At 32.5% G+C, this 27,414-nt stretch overlaps 2 protein-coding genes across 3 annotated transcripts; both read left to right on the top strand.

The window, feature by feature from the left end:
* The first annotated feature begins 329 nt into the window (after window positions 1–329).
* Window positions 330–4,932, top strand: LOC126851392 (uncharacterized). The gene is made up of 9 exons (XM_050595312.1): window positions 330–652; window positions 927–1,153; window positions 1,335–1,812; window positions 1,936–2,252; window positions 2,334–2,634; window positions 2,906–3,253; window positions 3,353–3,468; window positions 3,579–3,876; window positions 4,110–4,932. Exons 2-9 carry the CDS (start codon window positions 954–956, stop codon window positions 4,167–4,169), a joined length of 2,118 nt encoding a protein of 705 aa, XP_050451269.1. The 5' UTR covers window positions 330–652; window positions 927–953; the 3' UTR covers window positions 4,170–4,932.
* Window positions 4,933–6,403: 1,471 nt separating this feature from the next.
* LOC126851434 (transcription cofactor vestigial-like protein 4) lies at window positions 6,404–22,628 on the top strand. Of its 2 annotated transcripts, none has more exons than XM_050595405.1 (5): window positions 6,404–6,668; window positions 12,558–12,855; window positions 18,377–18,541; window positions 20,106–20,306; window positions 20,808–22,628. In XM_050595405.1, the coding sequence occupies exons 2-5, from the start codon at window positions 12,798–12,800 to the stop codon at window positions 20,885–20,887; spliced, it is 504 nt and encodes a 167-aa protein (XP_050451362.1). In that variant the 5' UTR covers window positions 6,404–6,668; window positions 12,558–12,797; the 3' UTR covers window positions 20,888–22,628. The 2 variants fall into 2 exon arrangements, with proteins under 2 accessions (XP_050451362.1, XP_050451363.1); XM_050595406.1 differs by lacking the exon at window positions 6,404–6,668 and adding an exon at window positions 6,960–7,164.
* The last annotated feature ends 4,786 nt before the right edge of the window (window positions 22,629–27,414 follow it).

Below are 27,414 nucleotides of genomic sequence, written 5' to 3'. Positions count from 1 at the left end.
TTTATTCTTTAATGAAAAATTCGCAATCATATATAAACGACATTAAACTTGCTGTTGAGACAAAACATTAAAAAATAAATTTCTTCTCCCAAAAATCAATAAATATATATTATAATAATAATATTTTTTAATAAGACATCTATTCAAATTTTTGCCGAGAAAGCTTCTCGGCAAAATTTGACTATTTAATGACAAAATAATATATGAAGTTTCACAGAGATAAATCTTGTGAATGTATGCTGTGTTCTTTATGCAACAGCCCAGCTGTTCGCTATTCATATCTGAAGTTAGTCACTTTCGAATCGAACACGTGATATGTTAACCTGATCATACCTAACTTCACATAAAAAGGCATACGCAACACGCGAATTATAACAACGTGCACTTTCTCTGATATTTTTATAAATATTCTTCTTTATTATTGAACATGCTTCTTTTTCGCATTTGTTTTCAATATAATTGTATGAGAATAATCATGATGTTTATGATTTATAAATTTACATCATAAAAATAATGAGATTAGTGTTGATTGCTCTATATGGATATATCTGATACACGTATATGATATGTGTTTTTATTGATGTTAATTCGTAGTTACAAGAGATAAATCCTGGAACTTTTCAATGTGAATTGCGCTATCAAAATATTCAAGGTTTGCTACATTTTTTAATGCAATTGATGATTTAAGAAAAAGTTTTTCCATGTGTCATATAATTAAGATTAATCTGAATTTGTTTCAATTTACCGAAAAGAACGTCGCTTTTGCGTGTCTAATAATAAAAAAAATGTATGTTTTTTAGTTTAATCTGTGTGCATATTTGAAGATACATACAGCAAATTTTATTTATGACAAAAAAATATTTATACTGTGTTTATTTTTACTTTATATATAGTAAACTATACTTATATAAGTTTTTAATTTTTAGAATAAAATAAATCATTAAATACCAAAAATGACGTTACAAAGGGTAAAATTTACAAAGCTGAAAACAGCAATGGACTCAACATTTTGGGCAAAATTTACAGAATTGAAAATAGACAAATTGAAATTAGATGAGAAGTCCAAAATACATTTATGGGGAAGTTTCTCTCTTCAATCAATGAATGAAGGAAGAACTAATCCATTAACACTTGATTGTACATCATTTAATGAGTAAGTATTATAAATATAAGAACAGTGTCTTATTTTTTTATAAAAAATAGATTATAATTTTCTTTTAAATATATTTTACAATATAATACTATATAATTTGTATCTGTATTAACTTTAGCTATTAATGATAATATAAATTACATGTCAATATAATAGAATAGACTTTATTTATGAATTTCAGAGATTTGGATACAACTTCTCATAATACGGGAGTAGCTTGCTATGGTTATATGATTAATACAAATACATATGAAGCATTTAAACAGATAAATCATCAGAAGTTTATTGATACTATGGGCAAATGTATCATTGATAGTATTATAGATGGCTCAGCTTTGCAAGAATCTTGGCTGCTCTCGATATTTTCTGTGTTTGCATATTCAGATCTGAAAAAGTATCGATTTTATTATTGGGCTGCACATCCGACTCCTTTTACATTGCCAGAAATTTATTTAGTTGAACCACCAAAATCATCTGACACCGAATTTACAACTAATCAAATAGATAAATTACAAACAAACTTTCTTCATTTGGATGCAAAATCAAGAAATTTTTTCACAATTTTTGTATCTGGAAAGGATGATTTAAACGTTGATAATTTATCGAAAGGAGTGGAACATGTAAAATTAAACATTAATAGCAATGGAGATTCTAAACAGGTATAGTTTCATGAACTTATATATTCTTATTATCTTCTAATTCTATTTTATAACACTGATTAAGACATGTGCTACTACTTTATAATTTTTGAATAACGAATTAAATTTGTCTTTTGTTGTCAGGTGGAAAATAAAGTGTACTTTGCATTTTATGATCCTTGTGCAAGTGCAGAACCTGGATGGCCCTTGCGAAACCTTTTGTGCCTATTACTGTGGCATTGCCCTACATATTGTTCAAAACACAACATCAAAGTCTTATCTATAAGGAATGATAAAATGCAAACTGCAGTTATATTTACACTTAAAATCAAAGAAGATAGAGATGTGGAAAGTATAAGGAAAGCTATTTCTGAAGATCATTTAGTAGGTTGGGAAGCTAACGTCAATGGAAAAATGGGTCCTAATATCGCGGATTTATCTAATACCATGAATCCTATCAAGTAAGAATTCTTTGAACTCCTTGAATTAACTCCAACATTAATTTCTATACATAGAGATTCACTGTTTATATGTTACATTAGATTATTGGACGAAGCAATTAATTTAAATTTGAAACTGATGAAATGGCGTCTTGTACCTGATCTAGATTTGGAGAAGATTAGTGGTCTACGATGCCTTCTGTTGGGTGCTGGTACATTAGGATGTTCTGTAGCGAGAGCACTCCTTGGCTGGGGTATTAATAATATAACACTTGTAGATTATTCTAATGTTTCTCACAGTAATACAGTGCGCCAGAGTCTATATACACACGAAGATGCGGTAAAACGTCGATACAAAGCGCATGCTGCGAAAGATGCTTTGCTCAGAATATGTCCCAACATGGCAAGTGTATTTTTTTTCTATCAAAATTATGTTTTCATATAACACAATGAAGAAAATATTTGTACAAAAATAATTCAATAATAATAACGATCTCTTGTAACTTTTTCAAAAATGCATATTTCAAGAATACTTTTCCAATCTATTAAAATATAAATATAATATATGAGATATAATTTTAATATACATTTAATATATATAACATACACAATGTAATATATGATTTATGTGTCTACTTGATTGAGAAACTTAATTTTTAATCTTAATCCTTTAGAATGTGGAAGGTGTGGTTTTGTATATTCCTATGCCTGGTCACGTTGTTGGTCAAAGCATGATGGAAACAACGAAGGAAGCTATGAGCAAATTGCAAGAACTCGTAAGCAATCACGATGTGGTGTTCTTGTTATTGGATTCGCGCGAAGCCAGATGGCTACCAACCCTGTTGTGTGCCGCAATGAATAAAATAGCTATTAACGCTGCTTTAGGCTTTGATTCGTATACAGTACAACGGCACGGTACGCGTAATCTTTCGGATTTTGTTGTACCTAATCTAATGGTACAGAATCCTGCAGGAGAAGATCTTGGGTGTTATTTTTGTAATGATGTAACCCAACCCGGAAACGTATGTTTGTTTTATTTTAGATATATCTCATATTAGGTTTTGATATATATTAATTTAAAACATGATGTTTTAATTTTATATTTTAAATACTTATTCTAGTCACAAATGGACAGAACACTCGATCAACAATGTACCGTCAGTCGGCCGGGTTTATCGCAAATCGCCGCAGGTTTAGCAGTTGAATTACTTGCGGCAATAATGCAACATCCGCAAAAGTAAGCTATATACGAATTTCGTTTACTTAAAATTATTCCAATATTTAATTTATTTTTATCTTTTACATATAGATCTGGTTTATATTCATCTATTTTTATGTGATTCCAAGAATTTCAGCTAGAGCGCTTATGAATAAAGATAGCGATGATTGTCAAGCAAACATAGATGATCCATTAATAGGATTATTAGGTGGTATACCTCACACAATACGGGGTTCACTTTGGAGCCACGAAATGAAACTGACGATTACACACAGATTTCCATTTTGTACGGCTTGTTCTGTACCTTTGATTAAAGAGTATTGCCAACGTGGTTTTGCTTTCGTACTCGATGCTTGCAATGTACCAAATTATCTCGAAAAATTATCAGGACTTGAAGAAATACTGAAAAGACCAGACTTGGATGAGGTATATATTGATTAACCGATGAAGCATTAACATCTTAAGCATTATAAATCGTATCATTATAAAAAAATAAATATAAAATATTGTTGTTTGTATGAACTGGCTTTAAAATTTTTTTTAATCATCATTTATAATGTGATAAAAATTATAATATTTATATTTGTGCTACTTTAGATTAAATCTCTAAATATTAATCTTTTATGTTTGATTTTATATTATCATTTTTTATTTTTTAGTTATGTTTTACAATCGACACTTCAAGCGAAGATGAGGAGGAATTAAAAACTGCAGTTTAAACAATGTAAGTAATGGGAAAATTCACATAAAAATACGAGTTTTAGATGTAAACTATTTGCACTGTTTATACATAAAACTGATATATGACATTTATATATACTTGCAAAAAATGTAAAGAAAGAAACATCCGAAGGATTTAATCAAAGTAACACATATTCTGTAAGCTCAAAAGCTTTAAACACAAAAATTTGTTAATACATAAGAAAGATATATTGTGAACAAAGAAAATCTTTCTGTTTTTTCAGCTTTGCATTTAACTTATAGTTAATACATCATACACATTTGTGTGTATACATGTGTGTGTGATACATAGTTTTATGTACATTATTAACATATTAATTTCTTTTTTAATTGTCTTCATACTGTAGTTTTTATACTGTAAGTTATAATGTTTAGAAAATATTAAGCGCAAATTCTTCTAATTTTAGTTTCTTTTTAAATTTATTTTTATAATTAGTTTTATTACACAAGAGATATTTATTTCAATATGAAGGATATATAAAAATTGTATATGTAATGACATAATTCTCAGACTTGCTAATGTGTTAAAGTTAGAAAATAACTATCGTAATTTTTAATCATATTGCTCGTTTTATAAAATATTTCTCATACATTTTTTTCTTGTATGTTTTTCTATGTTATATTTTTATGTCAGTGCTACTAAGAAGATGTACCTGTGAGCATTCGCTTTTGTGAAAGTGGCATATATAAAGTTCAAAAAATCTCTCAAATAAAACTTTCTCCTTCCTTTATTATGCGAACCGTGATTTTATAATTATTATAGTCAATTTTTTGCATAACATTTATTTTTCTCCCCAGGGCATCAGCCATTTTATCATATTTTTCTATTATATTGTATCGTATCATATATTATCTTTTCTTTATAATTATAATCAATACCTTGATTATCATGGTTTACTCAAGAAAATATAATGAACATAATTTTAAACGCATTTTCTTTTTTTCTCTTTATTTTGATTGATTGGATATTATATACAAAAATTTTAAAATAACTAAAAATTTTAATAAAAAAATATCCTTTATAATATAATTATTAAAGAGATAATTTTATAATATACTATATATTGCACAAATATATATTTTCTTAGATAAGAAGAATAGTGATAAGACCAGAAATTATCGCATATTCTGCGATGTCGAAGAATTTACTTATCTATTAATCTTCACAAAAATCCGATTTCGTATCGAAGTCTGCAACTATACATATCATATCTTTTTTTAGATAAAATAGGGTTTATGAAAGAGAATTTTACGTAAAATTTGATTTGTTCATTATATGTCTCTTTACTTTTAATTATAAAAATAATATAATTATTTATATATAAAGAGAATATAAAGAGATTATAAAGAGAAAAGTTTTTTCATGTCATGTTAATCGACTCCGAAAGTATATATATGTAATATAAGTCTAATTTATATGCGTGAATAATCTCTGTTGTATATATTATTGGCTTATACCCCTATAAGTAGAATGACCGCATTTTTTCGTGTACGACTAAGCAACGAGAAGAAAAGTAGGGCATTGCCATTTTTGGAAAAAAAGCAAAGTTAAAAACGAAGTATAATTATACGTTCTTTAACTATAATTTTATATTTTCTTATATTATTATTAAATCAAAGTAATTTAGACTTTTTTATCGTCAAATATATGCGCGGGTGTGTGTGTTTACATTTGTGAATGTCAACATAATACCCGTACATCCCGCGCGCGTTTTCTCACGTATGTATAAATATTGCTAAAAATAAAGTAAAACAATGTAAGCGTTAAAAGCGACACGATTCAAAATTTTCAAGTTTTAACAAGCCAAGTCAAACAGAGCAAAATATACATGTATCTACATCTTTAATCTTTAATCATATATATTATATAAATACAAAACTAGGACATTCTAGAGAAGAGGAGGAATTTAGGGCATAGAGAACACTTCGAGAAGGAGGACACGTTCTCGGAAAGCAGGACGTCCGCTCTACAGTCATTTTATTATATATATATAATATATATATATACACATATACATTATACTATATAGTTCGTCGCAAGATATCAATACTCCGCATATAATCGCCAGGTGATGTTCGTTGCTGGCGACAAGACTCTCGCTGGCGTATTTACAATACCGCGACGCGCAGCGGGCGTCAGTTGGCGGTTTTGCCGTCGAGACGCGACGATCGCGCCGCATACCGCGCATTCCAGCGTAATGCTCGAGCGCGACAAGGGACGGAGGGTGCAGGGGATGGACAGCCGAGGCCTGCCTGTCGGTGTCAAACGGGCCGCGCGCGTCCACCCGCCCGCATGCCATTAGATTTTCGTCGTTTTCGATGAAAACGCGTCTCCGCTGGCGGTACGACGCGCCGGCGACGAGGGTGCCGAGCTATCGACGTCACGTTTGACCGAGTGTCAATACACGGCGTAGGAGTGTCACACGACGTGAGAATCGCACGAGTCTTCGCGTGCGGTGCGACGAGTGTGTTCACGGGTGAGTAAAGCATAACACAAACATACGTATGTACGTGAATATATACACACGTCAAATAAAGCGATGTGACGAGACACGACGTGTCGGTGCGAATCTTCCGAAGAATGTGCACCTTCTCTCTCTCTCTCTCTCTCTCTCTTTTACTCGATATTTTTTTTCCTCTTTTTTTTTTATTCTTTTACGCTACGCCGGATTCCTCTATTGATTCCTCGCGAACGTCGAGAGACGCGCCGCGCGGCGGCGCCGACGACCCGCGCGGAGTAGCGCTCTCGAAGTGTTGGTCGTCATTGTCCTTGTCGAGTTCGCGCGATAGACATTTTATTTGCGACGTTCGAATAATATAATCGGCGATCAATCTCCAGCGAGTGAAAATTTGAAAAGCTGGCGCGCAATTGCGTGAAGTTGGCTTTTTTCGAAATCATCGACAAAGCGCGCGAGAGAGTCGACAGAGCGGCCGCCTCTTCGTCGTCGTGTTTGTCAAGGAATTTCACAGCAGGTATATATATATATGTTTGTACATGTTTATCAATTTTGCGCACGCATACTTTTTGTTGCTCGAAAAAAAAATCATGTCGTAAGAAAATAATTCCGAGACTCTGACGAGTTGACATTTCGCTCGCTTTTGGAGTTTTTGTGACAAAATCGCGTTTCGCATAATTGACGCTCGAGAATCATTGACGTCGATGAGAATAATTGTTGTTTCAAAAAAACCCTACCACATATTGCAAGTCGTTACATAAAGAAAAACGCAAGACTTGGCACATATCCGGCGTAAGATATTTTAAATTCCACGGCGTTGTTATTCGAGAAGGGAATATCAGCGTTTTAAAAATGCTTTACGACGTTTGTATTTTTCGGGGAGAAGTGCATTCCGCAACGTTGGAATTTATCATGGAATTCGCGAGCTCGTCTTATCTGCACGTTCGACAAATTCGGAGTGGAGTTTGAACGAAACTCGTCGAAACCGGTATCGTTTGAGATCAGATTTCTTGCGCGAAAATAATTTTTATGTTTGTTCACGATCCTTTGCATTTGATACAATTTATCGCGCGTTTGCGCAATTTTTTCTATTTTTCTAGGTTTTTTTATCGTTTCATTTTTATTCGAAAACGAGCGTGTTGCGTCAATTCTGTTTTAAATGCAGTAAAGTGTAGAAAGTACACGCGACGCGGAGAAATCTATAAAGGATTAAATTTGCGGGACTGATATTTTTATTCTTTCTCTCCAAAAATTAGCGTAAATGTTTCTTAATTATTAATCTGTCGGATATTTTGTGAAAAATTATACATATGGTCATGCCAAATTTTTTAAAACATAATTCTATTTTTAACAATAGAAATAAAATACGCTCTTTATGTGAAGTCATATTTGTAATTTTATATATTCACTTTCTTTTGTTATATATTTTTTATCATATTTTTATTATATTTTCTTCAATAAAAATATAGTATCCATATATGTTTGAGTAAATCAGAGAAAAGTGATATTTGACGTTTCATATGCGCCGTAAAAGTTCGGCGGAACATGCTCGCGTTTGGAATTCCACTGAGTGCGTCGAACTTTTCTCGGATGATTATACTGATCTTTGTTTGGGGAAAAGCGATTGTTATTACATTGGAATGCTGATTTTAATCGAATTTCACGAACCGTCAAATGGATGTCTTTAAGAATTTATATAGAAGGACCCTGACTGACAATGAGTATTTCTTTGTGTTTGAATTCCCTTACAGCTGTTCAGTATATTTCTTTGTGTTCCGAGGATTTTCTTTTGCAGGTGTACGATATAATCGAAATTTTTGAAGTTTTATCGTAATCTTTTTGTTTCTCTGTCGCAATAAAATTACAATTCTTAACACATGAAGTCATGATGCCAGTTCATTTATCGCAATGTTATTATCATATATATTGGATAACAGTCCCGGTTTGTTAATCTTAAAGTTTACAAATTGAAATTTGTGTAATCTGGAAAGAAATCTTTCATCATTTTTTTTTAATGAATATTTATGCAGAAAATTGATTGTGGGAATATTACGTTTTTATTTTAATTTTTTTTACTTTTTTTTAGATATACATATATAAATTGAAATATTTTATTTTAAAATATTTTATTCGTATATTTGTTTGCATATATGTTGTATAACTGTAATTATACACACAATTTTTTGTTTTATTTAAGATAAATACTTAAAAATAAAAATAAAAATTAAGAAGAAAATTATATTGAAAATATTTCAAACAAATCAAGGGAATGATAAGGCAGCGGATCTAAATATATAGATAGAGCATTGAAATTTTAGATAATTCTTACTCGAATAAATTTTTTTTCGCGGACGTCAACGAGAATGTTCGACAAGGAATCTCGATCGGTGGTTTCGAGTTCTGGCGTTCTCGAGCTCCGCAGTCGCGTGTATAATCGCCCGCATACCACGTGCTATTCAGTGCGTATATATATGTACGTATATATAGGGTGTATGCAGAGTTACAGATTATGAATCAATGAATTTGGAATCAATTTTTTTTTAGCAGAAACTATGTAAGATCTTATTGTAAAAGTTTATGATTTTTAATATTAATGAATTCAATTAAATTATTATAAAACGTTAAAACAAAAACACAATCCAAAAAAGACAAATATCTTTCAATCGCTATAAATAAATTATACATATTTGTTTATATTAGTGTTAAATAACTGCTTAATAATTGCATTACAGCCTTGTAACTCTAAATTTAGAATCATATTAATATAACTTTTATTAAATAAGCTCATTTATAATTAAATAGAAATAGTATTGGTTATTTATTGTATAAATGGATTCAGTGTTTGCGTTCGCGAAACTTGAAAGCTATAAATGTTTCGATATTGATATAAATGTTTCGATAGTATTTTTTCTAGTTTTACGGAAAATTTAAATTTTGGACACCTTATGTATTTATTCGATCGAATCTTCGGCCGAGATAACACGTCGCGTGGGAATTCACCGATCGAGTGGTTAGAGTGGCGTGCGTGATGTTAGTCGAAGGCGCGAAGATTCACCGTTTTCTCTGTGGTTCACACACACACCGTTAATTTAACACACGCTCTGGCTAATTAAATTAAATTAAATATACGGTTTAAATTTTTACGGTCATAACTTCGATCTGCGCGAGAATAGAGAGAGAGAGAGAGAGAGAGAGAGAGAGAGAGAGAGAAAACTCAAGTTTTTCTCTTATGTTTTATATATTCTTAAGCACAAATAATAACCATTTTAATAGTTTAAATTTGGCTTAATTTTATCTTCCCAAACTTATATATTTTTTCTATAAATATAATTTTTAATATTTGTTTATCTATTTCTAATTTAAATATGATTTTTATTTATTTTGATGATTTTTATTTAACTTGCTCTAATAGTTAATAAATTGCAGAATGCACATAATACTAGAGATCAGAGATAATATAAGTGTCAAAATCAGTTATTTTTATGACAAAGAGAAATTATAATTGAACGAAAATTTCCATAAATTTCAAAAATATACATAATCACAGAGAATTATAAAATAATATATAAAAGGAAAAATGAAATTTTTTCCTGAATAAATGAAAAAATCGAAAAAACTGAAAAGGATAAATTAAAATGTTTGAAATACTATCGAAATTGTAAATTTTGCGTGCTTAGAATGTTAAAAATTTGACACGTTTGAATTTTGATCTCTTACACCAATTCGTGTTTATAAATGCGCGTCATTTCGTATAAGTGACATTATATACATACATGCAATTTTCGCATGCACGCGATATACTTTATTTAGGCCGTCCTTTCGTTTAAATAGCACGGCAGCTGAGACGACGCGTGATTCATAAAACGTTTACACTATGCGTTACTCGTAAAAAAAGAAACGGGAGGAAGAGGCACGGCCGAGGAACGGCACGCCTTTGTAAAAACCAGATTCATCCTCAACCTTATCTCGTTGTTTTATCACGCGAGAAACTCCACAAACATACGACAACGTGCGGAATCGGGCGGTGTCTCGTAAGATTCGTTTGAAGATATAGCAAATTTAAAGAATTTAATAGTAACAATTTACATAATTTAGATTTGTAAAAGTTGATAATAATAAATAATTAACATAAATCAATAATAGTTAGCAAGAAAAATAATTTTCGAGATGGGGAATTTATAATGTTTAAATGTGTTGAATTAATCTCATTTCTAATTCCGGATATTTTTAAAGTTTACTTCTATTTTCTTATTGCAATCTTTTTATTATTCTATTAGTGGAATTAAGCATTTTACTTCTTATTGTTAGTGGAAAATTAAAAATATATTTTCACGATTAATAAAAAAGAATAAGAAAGGGAAAGCGATTAATTAAAGGAATAAGAAAGGGAAAATGAAATCGTTTCATTTCTATCGGCTTGTATGGTTCTTCGGAAAGAAGAAAATGTTAAAATACCGGAAAGAGAGTAATGCATGGAGCGGAAGGGAGGCGGATAAAAGGTTGTTTATATTGTTATGATAGAATTGTGATGTCGACCGTACGGTAGTGTTGCGAGAAGTGGGAAAAGCATGCGAGGAGGATGGTAAGGAATGAGAGAGGCTGTGATACAAGTAGCGAGGGACTCGAACTAGCAATCAACAATTTTTCTTTTCCTTCTCACAAATCCGAAAGTACCATTTCTCTATTTAAAGAGCAAATATTGCGGAAACGATATAGGCTTCTTTTTTATTTTACATCAAAAAAGATTTCAGAAAGCGAAATTAATAAATTATTATTAAAAGTATTATATTTTCGAACTTCATATACATATATAGGAATCTGAAAAAATCAGTAGAAATCTTAATCTAGAGATCGTAATATTGATGTAATTATTTCTAAAATATATAAATTAATCAAATTTTACGAATTCATTATACTAATTATAACGATACAAATGCATTCTTTCCGAGTTTCATTGAAAGTTGTATTAATGAGAAATCATGAAACACACGTAAATGTTTATTGTTTATTATATACATACTTTAACAGGAACATAACATAATCAAATAATGAATAACAGTAATAATGATAATCTTCCGCGTTTATACCTAAGTGTACACTAACACTGACATTTCTATTTTATACTATTTTCTATATCTATATCTTTGCTTTTTTCAGAAAAATGTCAGATAATATTTACATGTTTGTCGAGTTATTTAGACGTCAGAATTTTTTCAATTATGTAAAACTGTCAATGTTTCTAACTTGAAAAGAATGTAACCATATAAGAAATATATATTAGTAAAGTTTAGCTAAAGATTTCCAATCGAGCAACAAATAGAAAATAAATTTGAAAATTATCATAATTTGACAGTAAACAATTTTTAAATATTTTTTATTAGTTATAAACATTTATAGCAATTTTCTAAAATATTTTTTAAAGCGTTTTAAATGTAAAACAATTAAGAAAATAACAATTAAAAAAGAATGCAATTAATTAGGGATTTGATATCAAGAGCCTTAATACAGGAAAAAGAATGAAGTATCAGTATCAATTGTATTATTTAATAATCTCTAAGGAAAAATCGATTCTTAAATGGTCAAGGAATGTGTCATTAGAAATGTCATTGTAACACCATATTTAATTGAAACGATTATCAATCAGTATTTGATTGATTCTACTTCGCGCGAACGTGTCGATCCTGCCGCTAAGTACGTGGCACGCGAGAAGAGAGATCCCGCGAAAGAAGGAGAGAGAGAAAAAGCGGGGGTGGGGAGTCTCACGAGAGGAGGAGAGGTGCTGGCGGTGAGGAGTCCGCATTCCACAGACAATGTCACGTTTTTTAATCCCCGTTTTACTTTATTTGCGCCGCCTTCGCGGTCACGAGGAAGGCCCCAAACAGTTATAGTTCGACTTCTGTCCCTATACAGAGAGCGCTTTCTTTCGCAACTTGGAAGCAGACGAGGACAAGGACGAGGTATCCTTGCCGCAAAGACAGCGACGAAGGAGGCAGCTCTACGCAGTGGAGCAAAGTGAGAATTCGCGTATCGCTGTCAGGGTGCACGCGAATTTCGTGCGGGGGTGACACTCGAGAGGAGAAGGAGACGAAGAAGGAGGAGAGGAAAGAGGGAAGAAGTTGAAACAGAAACGAACGAAGGAGGAGGGAAGATATGTCCGCTGTCGAGAGTGCCTTGGACGTCCTCTCCAGAGCGGCGACGATGGTGCAAGGTCAGTTTATACCTTTTGAAATATTTTGCGATTCGCGCGAACCTTAGGATGATCAGAATTCCTAATAACGTGCCTTCTTGTTGAAGTATCCTTGACTGTCGAGAGACGAAATTACTCTCATTTTGTTCTAGTTTAATATTTGCAATACGTGATTATAAAGTAGTTGAATGTATCTCACTTTATTTATTGTCCTCAAATTTTAAAATTTTAAAGCGAATATAATAATAATTAAATTAAAATATTAAAGTTAATAATTTCTATTGTATTTTATATTATAATTTATTTCAACTACATAAAAAAGAGAAATTATTTCACATTTATAGATGATATAAGAGACATGCTATATAATTATTACAACGCGGATAATTTGTAATTATTTTCATTTTATATTATTAGATATTATTAAAATTATGTGAAAAAAATAATACTAAACATTCAGGAAATTTAAAAAATTAAATATTAAAAAACAAATAGTTTTGTCTTTTTTTTTAATTGCAACATTTAATCTTTTTGCCAAATATCGCGAACATAATTTGGTTCTATAAAGCAATAATGAGACTTTATATATATATATATAATATTTCTAATCCGAAAATTTCTGTGCTTTAATATTTGGCCGCGCTTTATTTAAAAATAGAAAATCAAAACGTTTCTAATTTATAATGAAGTTTATTTTTTTTAATTCTGTCTTGCTCATTTTCTCGAAAAGATCGCTCCAATCCTTCCTATTGTCTTTTCCAGAGAATTTCAAATTGTATGTAAATGATATACTTATGATGAATATGCGGTTTAGAGACATCATGCGATGTAACATGATCAAGTTTGCGCGAAATGCACATACTTTAAAAACAGTGACGACTATTTGACATGCCGTCGACATTCCTCGCATAATTCGTTTAATAGTCATTCTATATTTTGCGCGCGTGTACGATGGCGTTAACCAAGCTCGTTCGTATGCAAGCTGCGGCGAATCGCCGTAGGTATCGCCTATTATTATCGCAGGTGCCCAGTCATAATGCAATATGCCATTACCTGACATAAAAAAAATTCGCGATTGTAACATACTATTACTATCTCGGTTACAATCCAATCCGCAATCGTATTTATACGGAATCGATCGTACGATCGCGGGTGAGCAATCGCATTCTTCGCTTTGTATTCAGTCAGTAGTCCCCTTATGAAATCGTCTTTGCAGAATGATCCGAATGCTTTTATGCGATTGCTGAAATAAGGAGTACAACAACGAACGAATACATTTCAGTTATACAATAAAGTATTTCTATATGTTTAAATATGTATCTTCAATTTCTAATTGATACTATACTTTGAAAAATAAATAATGTGTGTCTGAAACATATTTTGCCAGATTCGAAACTATATAGATTATTGTATTTCCCTGCTAATTGGCAGCACTCAGTGCAACAATTGTCATTTTTTAATAAAATTTATCTAGCCTAAAAAAAAATATAAATATTAATTATTATTAATTATATAATAATAATAATTAATATTATAAATATTAATTAATAAGATATTGGTCTGCCATTTATCATCACAAGACGGTCGTGTAATTCGAACTCTGATTCCTTTCATTTATGCTTGTTGAATAATACCTCGAAATGTTGTAACAACGAGGTTCCGCATTGTCGTCGTTTATAATCGTGCGATTCTGCGTATTGCAGATTAAATACACGTGTTCAGCTCCGCGCGCGAATGCGCATTTGCTGATCTTGAATTTTTATTCTTCGACGAAGTGAGTCCTCTGCTTACATCGATACATTTTAGCAGAACGTTTCAACAAAATATGCATCGACTGCTTAAATTCTTCATTGTATTTTATATTTTTGTTTCCAATAATAGATCGAATGAATAAAACAATGACTTTATTTATGATGTAAATTAAATAGACCTTCCATATGAATAAATGGATGTTAAGTTGCACACACATTCTTTTATATTTCTGTCTAATAATGTAATTTAACATATGAATCATGCGATATTATCTGATCTCTCTCTCTCTCTCTCTCTCTCTCTCTCTTTCCTCCTTTTCATAATTTTTTAAAAATATTTTTTATAATTTATTTATTTATACAGTACTCTATTATAGAGTTGTATTAAAAAAAATTATGTGAAAAGCAACTTTGCGAAAGCGGACTTGGCAACAAAGTCGATATACGATAATGACAGTACATGGATATCGAGAGAATTAAAATAAACTCTCTCCACCGCTATCAACGCATTCGTGCGTGCATTGCATCGATGCGTCGGTTTTCTATCTATGTCTTCGTGTACATAAAGGGTTGTACAGAATTACTCATTCTATCATTTATGTTTAGGTTTTCGATTTAAGGATTTAATTTTCTTAATAAAATCATATTTTAATTGTTTTTTTTTTAAACAATTGTATCTGCAATATTATATGTATGATAACATTTTAGAATTTTTTTTACTTATTAATCGCACCACAGCACTTTTTATTTTTGCATTTGACTCGTCTTAAAATCTTAGAGATATAAAAATCGCAAACATGATGACTTTAGAGTGTTCTTGGTACATTTTTATCATTTTATCGGAGCTTAAATAAATCAATATGTTAATATGCGAATCTTTTGATCTCGGCACACCCAGTACGCTGTGAGAGAGAAAGAAAAAGATAGAGAGGCCGAGAGAGGAAGCAACAAGAGAATCGAGTTGGTTTTGCGCGCTCGTTTGTAGTATCCACCTTACAGATCCACACTTAAATTCGCGATGTATCCGTGCAAGATATCCCCGCTGTACATTTGTGTATGTGTATACACAAGCAAGTTAGCGTATTTGTATGTGTAAAAAGCAACCTCCTTCGGTTCCACGTGGATGGCGAGAGGGGAGAGTGCGGTGAACGACGAACCGAGGAGGCGGCGGTGGATGAATGAATGAATCTTAAGACAGTCACGAGAGAGACGCATCCACGAAACCGCGAGCGTGCCTTTGAGGGACGCGCGTTTTGAAGTACTTCGCGGCTTCTTCTCATCGCCGCTGTTGTCGTCGTCTTGGGCATTGTGCGCATTTTGTGATTGCACTTCTCGATTGTGAACCTCATTCTTGCAATTCTCTTCGCGAATGCGCGCCTCACTCTCTCGCAACTCCTGCGTTTTGTGGTTTTTTTCGCATCTCGTACTCTCAATATATGTAAATCTCTTGTCAAATTCGCCTTTTTCTCCATTTCTTCGATTTTGCCTGTTGCTTTTTTCTTACTTCCAATCATTCTCAATTCTTTACGTGATCTTTTCTCCGATATTTTGATCGTTTTATACCGCTTCGACCGTTTTGGGATCGTGATTGGCGGTCTTTAAGAACAAAGATACTTTGCGTCTGCAAAAATTTCGAAAGAAAAAGGAGAAGTGCACAAACGAATTTATTTGAAAATGGATTTTAATGTACAAAAATTGTACGCAAATTTTTCTTCATCTTGAAGATGAAAATGACAAAGTGCTTCGAAAAATATGTCGAGCGATATGTTTCCTGAAAAGTTTGAATGTAAAAGTTTTTTTTGACCACTAAATTTAAGTAAAAATTACTCTAAAAACTGTAGTAATTTTATCGAACAATTTTAAAGAGTATAAGAAAAGTTGTTTTCAAGAAGCTTCTCTGAATAAACCGAAATCTCGATTCGAGAAAAGATTACAACTCCGTACAACACATCTGAAGAACAATAAACTTTTACCGCTCGTCGGAAGATCAATCACTTTCGATCTCTCGAAAGGAAGAACGGTCCCCTTAATTCGACTCGCTTTTGCAATTAATGCTCTCAAGGCCGATAACATGGAAATCCCATCTAAGAGACGGCGTCTCTGGCAACCGTGGCGTAACATCGACAGTCTTCGACTGGTTTGCAATTCGGAAGGTATGTTACTCTATAGAACGCAATGGAAAATGAAAGAGCACTCTGGGAAAATCTAAAAAACGATACAAATTAAACGAACCATAATTCTAGAAAATCTAAAATTGAATTTGATAAGGACTAACAATTAATGATATATAGAGTTAAACGTGAATGAATTTTAAACTCTCTTATCTCATGTTAATTTTTGGAAAGTTTTGATAATCTCGGTTCATTTGCTGGATAAAATCAGTTATATTCTATCATTTGGCGATAAAGGTACAAAAGTCATATGCTCGTGTGTTAATTATCAGCGGGACTTATCGAGAAGTAAACCGACGCGCAGACGGAGGAAACCTTCTCGCCCCGCTCGCCTCTTCGGTCCATTCATCTTTTCCCTACGCGCCTCTAAACCAGTTTCATCTTCCTGACGATCCTCTCACGACTATTAGGCACTTCCTGCTCATCCTGGGAACCGGACTCGTTTTTATCACCCTCCTCCTTCGTCCTCTTCCTATTTTTTTTATACCGATCGCAAGGAAGGGTTGTTGTTAGATCGGTTTTTCAATTCTAGATATCTCGTCGCGACGAAATGAATGATCTTCGGCGATTTTATAAATTCCGACTTATAACTCGCTACAAAAACAGGTCTAGAATTTTGAATTTCATTCTTTTTATGACGTAAAAAAATGGCGCCAAAAAATTGCATTTCGTGTAAAATGTAAAAAATAAACATAGAGAAAGCTCACTGATACGAAAAATTTAGTATTATACTTGCCGCTATTCAAGAAAAAAACTATATAGATTTCAAAAGAAGAAAGATTTATGAAGGTTCGACCGTGAAACTATCATTGTTTTTTTCTAATCCGACTCGCATTTTCACAATTAAGTTTCAGATATTCTCGCATCTGGTAGCAATATATATATAACATTTTATTATACATATATTGAAATAACCAATAATCTATTTTGATTATGCGGCTGTTTTAAAGATATACATTGTGCTTTTCATTCGATATATGAAATGTATTGAATGTATTGATATTGTTGATGTGCGATTCAATCAAGTTTATTCGTATTTTTATGTTTACATTGATTTATATATATATATATATATATATATATATATATATATTTATATGTTCTTTATTACCTTCATAAGTATATTTACAACCGGTGTTTTTTTATAGCCCATCTGTCGTTACCCTCGCTTTCACCCTGAATTTGTAATAATACGCATGCGTGGCATTCCTCTTCCGTTTCACAGTAAGACGAAATAAAGTGTCAGGAAAAAAAAATAAGTCAGTGTTTCTCGAAGGTTTAGAATCGTACGTATCGTCTTGTGCATACTCTCGCTTTAGAATTATACGTATAGCCTCGTGCTATAATCCTATCCTCTCGACTACGAATTATCTCGTATTACTTGAATTGGAACAAGACGAATCCAAGGAACGTAGGAGGAATTCGATTTGGTGCAGTGAATATATCAGTGGCCTGATAAATACAGCAGACCGAGTGTAATCGGTATAAGATTCAAGAAGTAACATAAGATTTGGAAAATTGATTGGCTCTTCATCGCTGATACAATCGTCGAGTTGTTAATCCGTGATTCGATTAATTCGTGCATTCACAGTAGCATCTTCGGTGCTTTGTGTGTTGCAGAGGAGAGACCGAAAACGACGAATCTACATCGGAAGCCGAGCAGTGCGTGGCGTAAGGAGCGTAGGAAAGATCCGATTCAGAGTGAAGCGTTGGATATGTCGGCGGCGCGGCAGCATCATCACCATAGCAGACCGAGTGTGATCGTCCCCACTATGCCGCAATCCGGTAAGCATTGCTGAAGAAGCATTGCTTTTCTCATCTAAAAGAGAGAAAGATATTAGTAAACGATCAGTTACACACATAAAAAAGAAAGAATGTTTCTTTTTGGATTACAATATTCTTCCATCGACGAAAGGCAAGGATATCGTTTTTTAATTCAACGATGAGAAGATAAAGATTCAAGTTCAGTATTAAAGAGTTTCGACGTTGATAGAAAAAAAGAATTTGATATCAAGATAAAAAATTTTCAGTGACGAAATATGTGAGAGATAAATTTCAATTCGTATAAGTTGTGATATAAAATCTTGATATTGAAGAAAGTTGATAGATTCACGGTCTACTTGATGTAATTTTTTTTGGTAACGTTATTACAATTTTATAAAAAGAATGGAATAAAACGCTTTAACACTGAAGCTGAGATGTAATTATAGAACAACTCAACATTCGATATTTACAGAAAAAAATTAATTAATTATTGAGAAAGCAAGTAAATAATAAAATTTCTCTTTAAATACTAATATAATTTTTTCTATTTAATATAATTATTAAAATGGAATATTTTTAGAAAATCTGATTAATTGTAAAAAGAGATGACTGTTTCATTTCTCTTTCACTAATTGTAAGGATAAGAAAGAATCATCTGTGGAAACAATAAAGATTGTTGCCTTATCGTCGTTATGTAATCTATTGATACAGCTCGTGTAAACAATAAATTTATTGTTGTTTCCATGCTTTGCACTGTCTGGTATTTTTACTGGGCTGCTTCCGATTAAACGGGTATTCTGACGATGTCGTTAAGCATTTCGCGTCCCCGAGATCCTATTGTTGTCATAGGGATGCCTGCGTTCCATGACAATGCAACCCGCTGCACTGAAATATCGTGCAGATGTGAGGCCACTTTCAATAAGAATATACGGTTAATCCCGACAGCATTCTTTCGTGTTTGCAGGCTTTCCTGAAACATTAATCCTTATATTAGTCATGGATGGAATTAACGATGACGGATAATCCGAATTATATCATAACGCTAAATAGATCTATTATTCATAGATGTTGATTTCAAATATTTAAATATTTTAGTATGCTCTGTTAGAAATTATTAATAAATATTAATTAAGAAATTTAAATATGATTAATATATCCATAATTAATATATATTAATATATAAATATTAATATGATATTAATATATATTGTCTCCGAATTTATATTTCAACATCGGAAATAATAGATTTTTTATATATTTTAAAAAAGATGCTGCAATTTAAAGATTTTATTAAAAATTACCGAATTAGAAGTTTTTATTCTTTGTACCAAATCTTTTTGTTAATTTGTGTGGTTTTATATGAATTAACTAATCACATATAAATATTACATAATTATATATATATATATATATATATATATATATATACAAATGCATATAATGTAACATATACTATTAAATAATTACATATAGATAGTATAAATGTTACAAGTATATTAACGAAATATAAATTTGCTCGTCGCTACCAAAAAATGCTACTTATTTGGAAATAATTAACGAAAAGGATACGTATTTTTTTTTTCAGGTACTACGATCGAGGACACCGCGGAGATGCCTACGCCGACGGCGGTCCCTACTGCGGCGGGCGGACAGAGGACTGGCATCAGGACGGCGGGTGGTGTTAGCGATCCTGCGATCGACGAGCATTTCAAGCGATCATTGGGCCCGAAAGAATACGCGGCCGTCTTTAACGCCACTAATACTGACAAGGAAACCGGCCTGAGCGGTAAGTATATATTAAAAATTTATATTTAAACGCGCGAAAAGGGAACAGAATGATAGATGGGTAGATAAAACAATCTGAATTCAGCTTGAGTCAGCCATGGATAATGCTATTTTCAATGGTCCGGGCTAGATTTGATCTGGATTCAATTTATTAGCTTATTACTTATGAAATGTGATTTTTACATTAATTTTCTATTAGCAGGTTTGGTTTATGAAAAAAGATAAGATATCTACAAAATCACACAATTTTTTACGATATTTTTTTTAGAACGAATAGGTATTTTTATAATCTCGATTCGATTTACTTTAAGTAGGAAACTGATTATCGGAAGACATTTGCGCGTTTTATAAAAGTGTATCATAAATAAGTCAAAGTCAAAGAATATGTGACGCAAATAGACCAAGTAGAACTGTTTGGATTCAGTCTATGTCGGATTGATTCCCTTGAACGGACCTTGACGGTTTAGGCTGGACCAATCTGTCTTATATATTCTTTGCTTAGTTGATGATCACTTTGCGAAAGCTCTCGGTGAGACCTGGACGAGGCTTCAGGCGATCAATCGAAACAAGGAATCCACCTAACCACTGGAGAAATTCGTCAGGAATCTTATCATCGTTCTCGTTGTCGTCCTCGTTGTCGTTTGACGACCATCGTAACCCATTCGGGTGAAATCGTTCCAATCTTGCTCGTTAATTATGCACTAGCGATAAGTCATTACCGATAAGAATTAATTGCATTCGCGCTTATATTCGAAGAGTCCGCATATTAAAGCAAAGCTGAAATTATAAGAATTTTTAAATAATTGTTGAACTAAAACGTTGGAAGTTGAATTGTCAGATAGTACAATTTTGTTACTGTGCACTCCCTTCAAATTGGATCTCTACATCAATACTCGACATTTGAAAAGATATAAATAAAAAATGTTAAAACATGACAGATCAAAGTGGAAAGTATATGGATTAAATATTAAATACTTTCTAAAATATCGACTCACTTTTATGTGACATCTTTTGTTAATACGTTATTTGCTTATAGGTTTGAAATCGATTAATATTTATTCCTTTTCTCTCATCAAATGACAAAATTATGACTTATACTTTTTTTCCACATCGGACTCTTTTGTAAAACATTTTGTTTTAATTGGTACATACTGTGCCGTATAAGGAAGGTATCAAGTGTCCTTGATCTTCTCGCTTTTCAACTGGATGCTCGATGTCGTCGCTTTTTCAGACACGCGAAATAAGAAGAACATTGGGAAGGCTGGTCCGCTGCGCGTTACATTTTGTACGGTGAGTGCATCGCGTGAACGAATTTGATATTGTTGTATATATAAGCACGTATTCCCTTACTACGCCATCGCCACAGTCATTACCGTATAGTTCCAAGTTGTGTATGAATATAAAATTATTTATTATAATGTTTCATATATTCCTCGCAAAATACTAAGTTTATATATATGTACACATACACATAACACGCACAACACATATATATGTATGTATGTATGTATGCAAGATGTTCTATGTAAATAGCATATGAATCGATATTTTTTTTTCTTGTTCAAAAATAAGAAATTTCTTTTTTTAGAAAATTGCCGTAATTTTCACATTATTAAAAAATGAGATATCTTGAAAACAATACATTTCCGAAAATTTAGCTAAAGGAAAAAGATGGTACCGGTTTATGTTCTACCTTCATAGGACATCGTGTATGTATGTGTGTTTATATAATGATATTTATATAAGCGTGTACGAGAGACTACAACACTGAATAATGTGATACGTTCCCTGTTAGTATAAATAATTTCAATAAAGTAAACAATATTTTGGAATTCGATCGTATACGATTTACTTTTCAAATTTCTGATATTTAAATTTTGTCTTTAGAGACGAATCTTTTAATTCGTTTAAAAATTGATAAAACTAAGTTAATAAATTTCGCGCAATTAGTAATTAGAAATATTTTACGAGATGTTTTTTCACGACATCCTTTACATAATTACACTATAATTACACTATACATCTGACGGGCAGAATAGTTTAAACAACTATGCCACTTAATTTGTCTCAACTAGGGGGATAGGATCATTGTTGATGATACATGTATATTGTAATAATGACCGTATTGGAGGAATGAAACGCGCACAAAAGGGTTAGTGAAAAGAACTGTAATTTAATAATAAGACAGGACATCGCACAAACGTATAAATATTACTTTGTATCGGCCATAATGCCGTACTAGTGGCTGTAAAAAAAGAATGTATAGATATAAAAATGATGTATGAGAAAGATTAAAAAAAAAATAAGAAAACGTTTAATTATTCTCACAGAAGTGTGTTAGTCTCCGTCAACATTTTCTTCCCAAGATTTTCCTCAATTCTTAATGGTAAAGCATTAAAATACGTAAAATGAGATACCGATCCCGCTTCGCTTTGTCTAGGTTTGCCGAATGCTAAGAAGAGTAGTACTGATTTCTAATGGTGCTAGGAAGTCCAGCTCATACCCCAGCACGCACAGAAGTCAGTACCTCTACCTTCTTATATGCGCAAAATTCTTTCACTTTCTATCGTTGTAACTAAAAGCGCGTCGCGCATACAGTGAGTTTTCAGATAGGATTATCGCGAAGCCTTACATAAGATATGCTATCTCGCCGGAGAAAGGTCAAGGATTCGCAAAACTAGGATTAACGTCATCGAATGTTACGCGAATCGGATATTTCAAGATCAATATCCAATTTCAAAGATGGAGATTTTGATTTTGCAGAATAAATATTCGCGTCATGTCTCTTACATCCAATTACTCTTTTATCAGACGATAATTACATACCTCCTTTCGCTTCCGAAAATTATGGAATTTTAACTGTTTCATCCGATTAAAGAAAGTGAAGCCGGTTACTCTTCGGAGTGAATAATACGAAGAACGAGAAAATATGCGTGTTTCAAGTATGATTATAGATAAAACTGAATGCGGTATATGCTTTCATAGAAACTACACTTTTCCTCCCCGCGCGAAAAATTTCCAATTGATGACAGAAAGGAAAGCCCATCGATATATTACGAGTGGAAATAAGCGAGACTTTCCTTGTATGAACGTTGTTATTCGTAGGTGGGCCCAGATGGGATGGACTGTCCCAGGAGCGCTCGGATGGCTTCCTATATGCAGGCGGCTTGTTCACTTGCCGTAAAGCAAAGCGGTAACTTAATATTAAAGCTGAATATAAGTATGGTAATTCCATATCGCAGAGTCTAAAGTAAGCCTACACCTTATATCCCGCTCGCTCCTTCTCCCCGCTACCGTGCTCTCAGTCATCTCCGGACTCTGTTTCCCTCTTACTCCGGGGTACCTCGAGCGTGATAACGCGACAGGATACTAAATATCGGCTGTTCGCTCTGCTCTAAGTGCAAATTGCCATCGTCCTCTGTCTGCTACATAGCCTTCTGTTCTCGTTCTACTTGTGGTCTCCTTTCATTCCTTTTCGTCCCCTTCTGTCCCTCCCCTAATCGCGCACAATAGCGGTTTTTTTTCTTTACTCTTTTGACATCTGATTTTCTCGAAATATAATTCGGTATATTCCGATAATTATGCAATATGAATTATGACTAGTGAGTAAATAAAGAAATATATATCGCTATACAATTCGCGGACAAGTTTTATTTAAGTGTTGCAATTTTTTTCAAAAAATATTATGAATAAAATTTTTTTCTATATTAAAAGGGCTCAATTTTATTTAATAATATATATTTACTAACAGATTGATATATTTTGAATATTCTTCCAGAATAACGTATTAAATTTCTACCAGTTTTGATTAATTCAAAAACGTGTCACGATGTAAAATTAATAGTTTTTAAAATGCATGACTATATCCGAGTGATAAATTATATTATTATGTCACATTTTTTTTTCTCTCTCTCTCTCTCTTTCTCTTTCTTTGCTTTTTTATTTAGAAAAGCAATTACGTCGTCGAATTGCAAGTTATCCTGTCGACAAAGCAAGTTTTATTGTTTTATCCATTGTCTTGGAATGATTTTTAATGAAATAAGAGACAGGTGTCCGCAAACAGTAGCGGCCTTGAGTCTAAAGTCAGTTACATTATCATCTACGCGTCTTTTTATGCATCTTTTTTACGCATTGTTCATAATGCAGATACTTTTTGAATGTTCTCAAACAATTTAACGTGCATTTTAACTGCACTAAATGTACATGCTATTAATTGAATCTATTTTATTTTATTTGTTTTATTATTGATTTGCTATTCATAAATTTAAAGAATTATTTTTTCAGATATATCGTATGTTTTTATTTTGTGTATCATAGATTATATATATTGATATGTAGACGAAATCGTGTTAAAGATACTGTTAGAAATAAAGCAATATAACAAAGTATTCATATAACATCTATTTTCTAGAATTTTTGAAAATAATTTTTTTTAAGTGATTTTTGTCAAATGATATCGAACTTATAGGTGTATATTTGAGAGCTTCTATTCCGTACTTTCTGCTCACAGCCTGACTCGCAATCGGTTAAGGGATATGGATAAAGGGGGTAAGCTTTCGGAACGTGTCATCCTGGATAATTTATAATTAATTGGAGCGAATGCCTCTCTTGCTTCCGGGACACGCAGCTGGAAATGGGCCAGTAGACCGCGCATTGGGGCAGATGTTCGCGTAAACGCACATTTTCCAACTCACACGCAGGTGTTCTGACTGGAAAAGCATATTGATCGTAGGAGCGAATCCGATTTTCGTGTATTCTCATGCATTCGAATGCTGAATTTTTTATATGTAAATGTTAAAACGAAGGAGAACACGATATATGTCAGATACTAAAAAGGAATTGAAATCTTTTTACAGAAAAAAGTGAAGTAATGAAGTTTTATATATTGATAGAGTATATAGAGTTATTTCGATGTCATATAGCAAAATTATTTTTGTGCTACGAAATAAAATCTAAAATTTTAATAAAAGTTGAAATTGTCTAGTCTAAAAACGTTAATTCTGTGTCTGAGACATGACTCTGAAATGCTATCATGCTCAGTTTTCGGGACGTAATAATTTGGAGAATTGTCCAGAATTATTTCCAAACTGTATTTCTTTTGTGCAAGAAATATGAGGCTGAATTAATGAAAAATATGAAACTAATAGTTTTTATTAATTAAGCGTTGTTTATTGACGTATAAATTCTGAATTTATCCATTGTCGAAAGGATTGCTAAATTTTTCTAATATTAATTATAACTTTTCTATATCTCCTTGCAATTATTATCTTTTATCTTTCTCCATATCTTCTCTCTTTCTCGAAAAACTTATAAACATATATTTGTTTTATTTTGAATGTAGAAAGTTCAACTAAAGAGTAAATCTGTGGTCGATTTTTCGATATTATTCAAATTTTTGTCAAGAAATCAACAACTTTCTAATGATTTGTAACAAATAATTTATACAATTCAATTATCATTCAAAAATAAAAAAATTACATTTAATTAAAAGAATGTTAAAGATAATAGAAACGAAAATTAATCCTCAGAACGTTTTGTAAAATCGACTAGCATATAAAATGAATTTTTTGGGTACTTACATGTTGATTGGAGATTATCGATAAACAAGTATCGGACGCCAATCGCGTCTAGTTTATTTATCGTCTCGCGGAGACGCGACACGTTGCTGTTTGTTCATCTGAGGTCTCTCAGGCGTATCTCGTTTCTGAACCAGATCCGGCCGACGGCAGGTCTGGCGTCATTTTTCCGTTTTCTTGTTTTACGTTACTCACGATGTGTTAACATCGATAGAAGCAAAAAACAAAAAGAGAAAGAGAGAGGAAAAGCAGGAAGTTGCAAGTTATGACAGAGTTAAAGAAGAATAAAATAGAATGTGTTTCATCTTCTTTTTACGATCAGAATTGCCTCGAAACATTGTGCGCGCAGGATCAAAAAATATAATATAATTAAATTGCATTAACAACGATCAGTTACTCCGTGGATACTTTGAAGGTGACTTATCGAGATGAAGAAAAAGATAAGAGTGGCTAAAGTAACCAAGGACGTAATGAAATCTGACTCATGACTTAAAAAGTCAAAACTGAAAGAGACTAAATGAATGCGATGATAAAACTAATATATATATTACAGATATATGTGTAGAAAAATCATATAGAGAAATGAAAAAAAAATTATAGTTACAAATCAATAGACGCGACAAAGACGTTAACGTTATGCATCGTGTTGGATTTGCGATGCTGCACGCCTTGCATCGAAATCGCCGGAGTTATCCCCTGTACGAACTATTCAGTCCGCCCCCAAGCAGACACATCGAGTCATCCTGTTCCAAAACTGTTCCCTCTATGATGCGAACCCGGTCGATTACTATTCCCTGACTTCTCGACAAATGGGCTATAATCCTTGATCCTTCGATTACGATGCGGATCGATACTGCTCCAGATTCCCTTCTCCCTTTTTTATCTGTCATACTCTTTTCCATCGTGCTTTTCGCTATCAATTATTCTTCTCCTCTTAGGAGGGAAAATATTACTCTTTCATATTATTTTTTCATTATTTTTTGATATTAAGACTTGATATATTTTTTACAAGAAACTTTTAAACGAAGAATCTATTAAAATCTAGTCAAGATTAAAACAGACATAAAGAAAAGAGGGGCACATTTATTTTTCATCGTCTTCTATTTATACGCAAATGTTGAGAGAAAATCGATTCCAAATCGTCGAAAGTGTTCGCGAATAAAAGAAATTTAGTTCCCCGGAAGCTCTTGGGATGCGTCATGCAGACTCTATGCGTTGCTATATACGATTTTTTTTCTCGCACGCGCATACGCATCGCATTTTCTGAGTCATACCGATCCTGCGAGTGAAAAATTACGCGTAATCGATCAGCACGCATCCCTCTCTTTCGTAATCCCATTACAACGCCTGTAACTCGCATGTAACTCGCATCAGGCTTCGAGCGGGCATAAGTATCGTACAAGTTCTCCGAATCAAAATCCTTACACAAGTAAAGATTTACTCGCGCATTTATTCCCGTAAATGTATGCATATTAATTTTTTAAATTAAATCGCTATAGATATATACAGATGCATTGTAAATCGCATGTGCAG

Source organism: Cataglyphis hispanica, chromosome 8 (genome assembly GCF_021464435.1).
Source record: "Cataglyphis hispanica isolate Lineage 1 chromosome 8, ULB_Chis1_1.0, whole genome shotgun sequence".
Classification (NCBI taxonomy): Eukaryota; Metazoa; Arthropoda; class Insecta; order Hymenoptera; family Formicidae; genus Cataglyphis; species Cataglyphis hispanica.
The sequence above is the reverse complement of the archived record's forward strand: the minus strand, read 5'-3'. Positions and strand labels throughout refer to the sequence as shown.

What these genes read in the sequence shown, in the direction of transcription:
- LOC126851392 (XM_050595312.1), top strand. Translation starts at nt 954, where the DNA reads ATGACGTTACAAAGGGTAAAATTTACAAAGCTGAAAACAGCAATGGAC. An exon ending in ATGTAACCCAACCCGGAAAC is followed by an intron (nt 3,254 to 3,352) that starts GTATGTTTGTTT and finishes TACTTATTCTAG; the next exon opens with TCACAAATGGACAGAACACT. An exon ending in AAAGACCAGACTTGGATGAG is followed by an intron (nt 3,877 to 4,109) that starts GTATATATTGAT and finishes TTTATTTTTTAG; the next exon opens with TTATGTTTTACAATCGACAC.
- LOC126851434 (XM_050595405.1), top strand. Translation starts at nt 12,798, where the DNA reads ATGTCCGCTGTCGAGAGTGCCTTGGACGTCCTCTCCAGAGCGGCGACG. An exon ending in AGCGGCGACGATGGTGCAAG is followed by an intron (nt 12,856 to 18,376) that starts GTCAGTTTATAC and finishes TGTGTGTTGCAG; the next exon opens with AGGAGAGACCGAAAACGACG. An exon ending in CCCCACTATGCCGCAATCCG is followed by an intron (nt 18,542 to 20,105) that starts GTAAGCATTGCT and finishes TTTTTTTTTCAG; the next exon opens with GTACTACGATCGAGGACACC.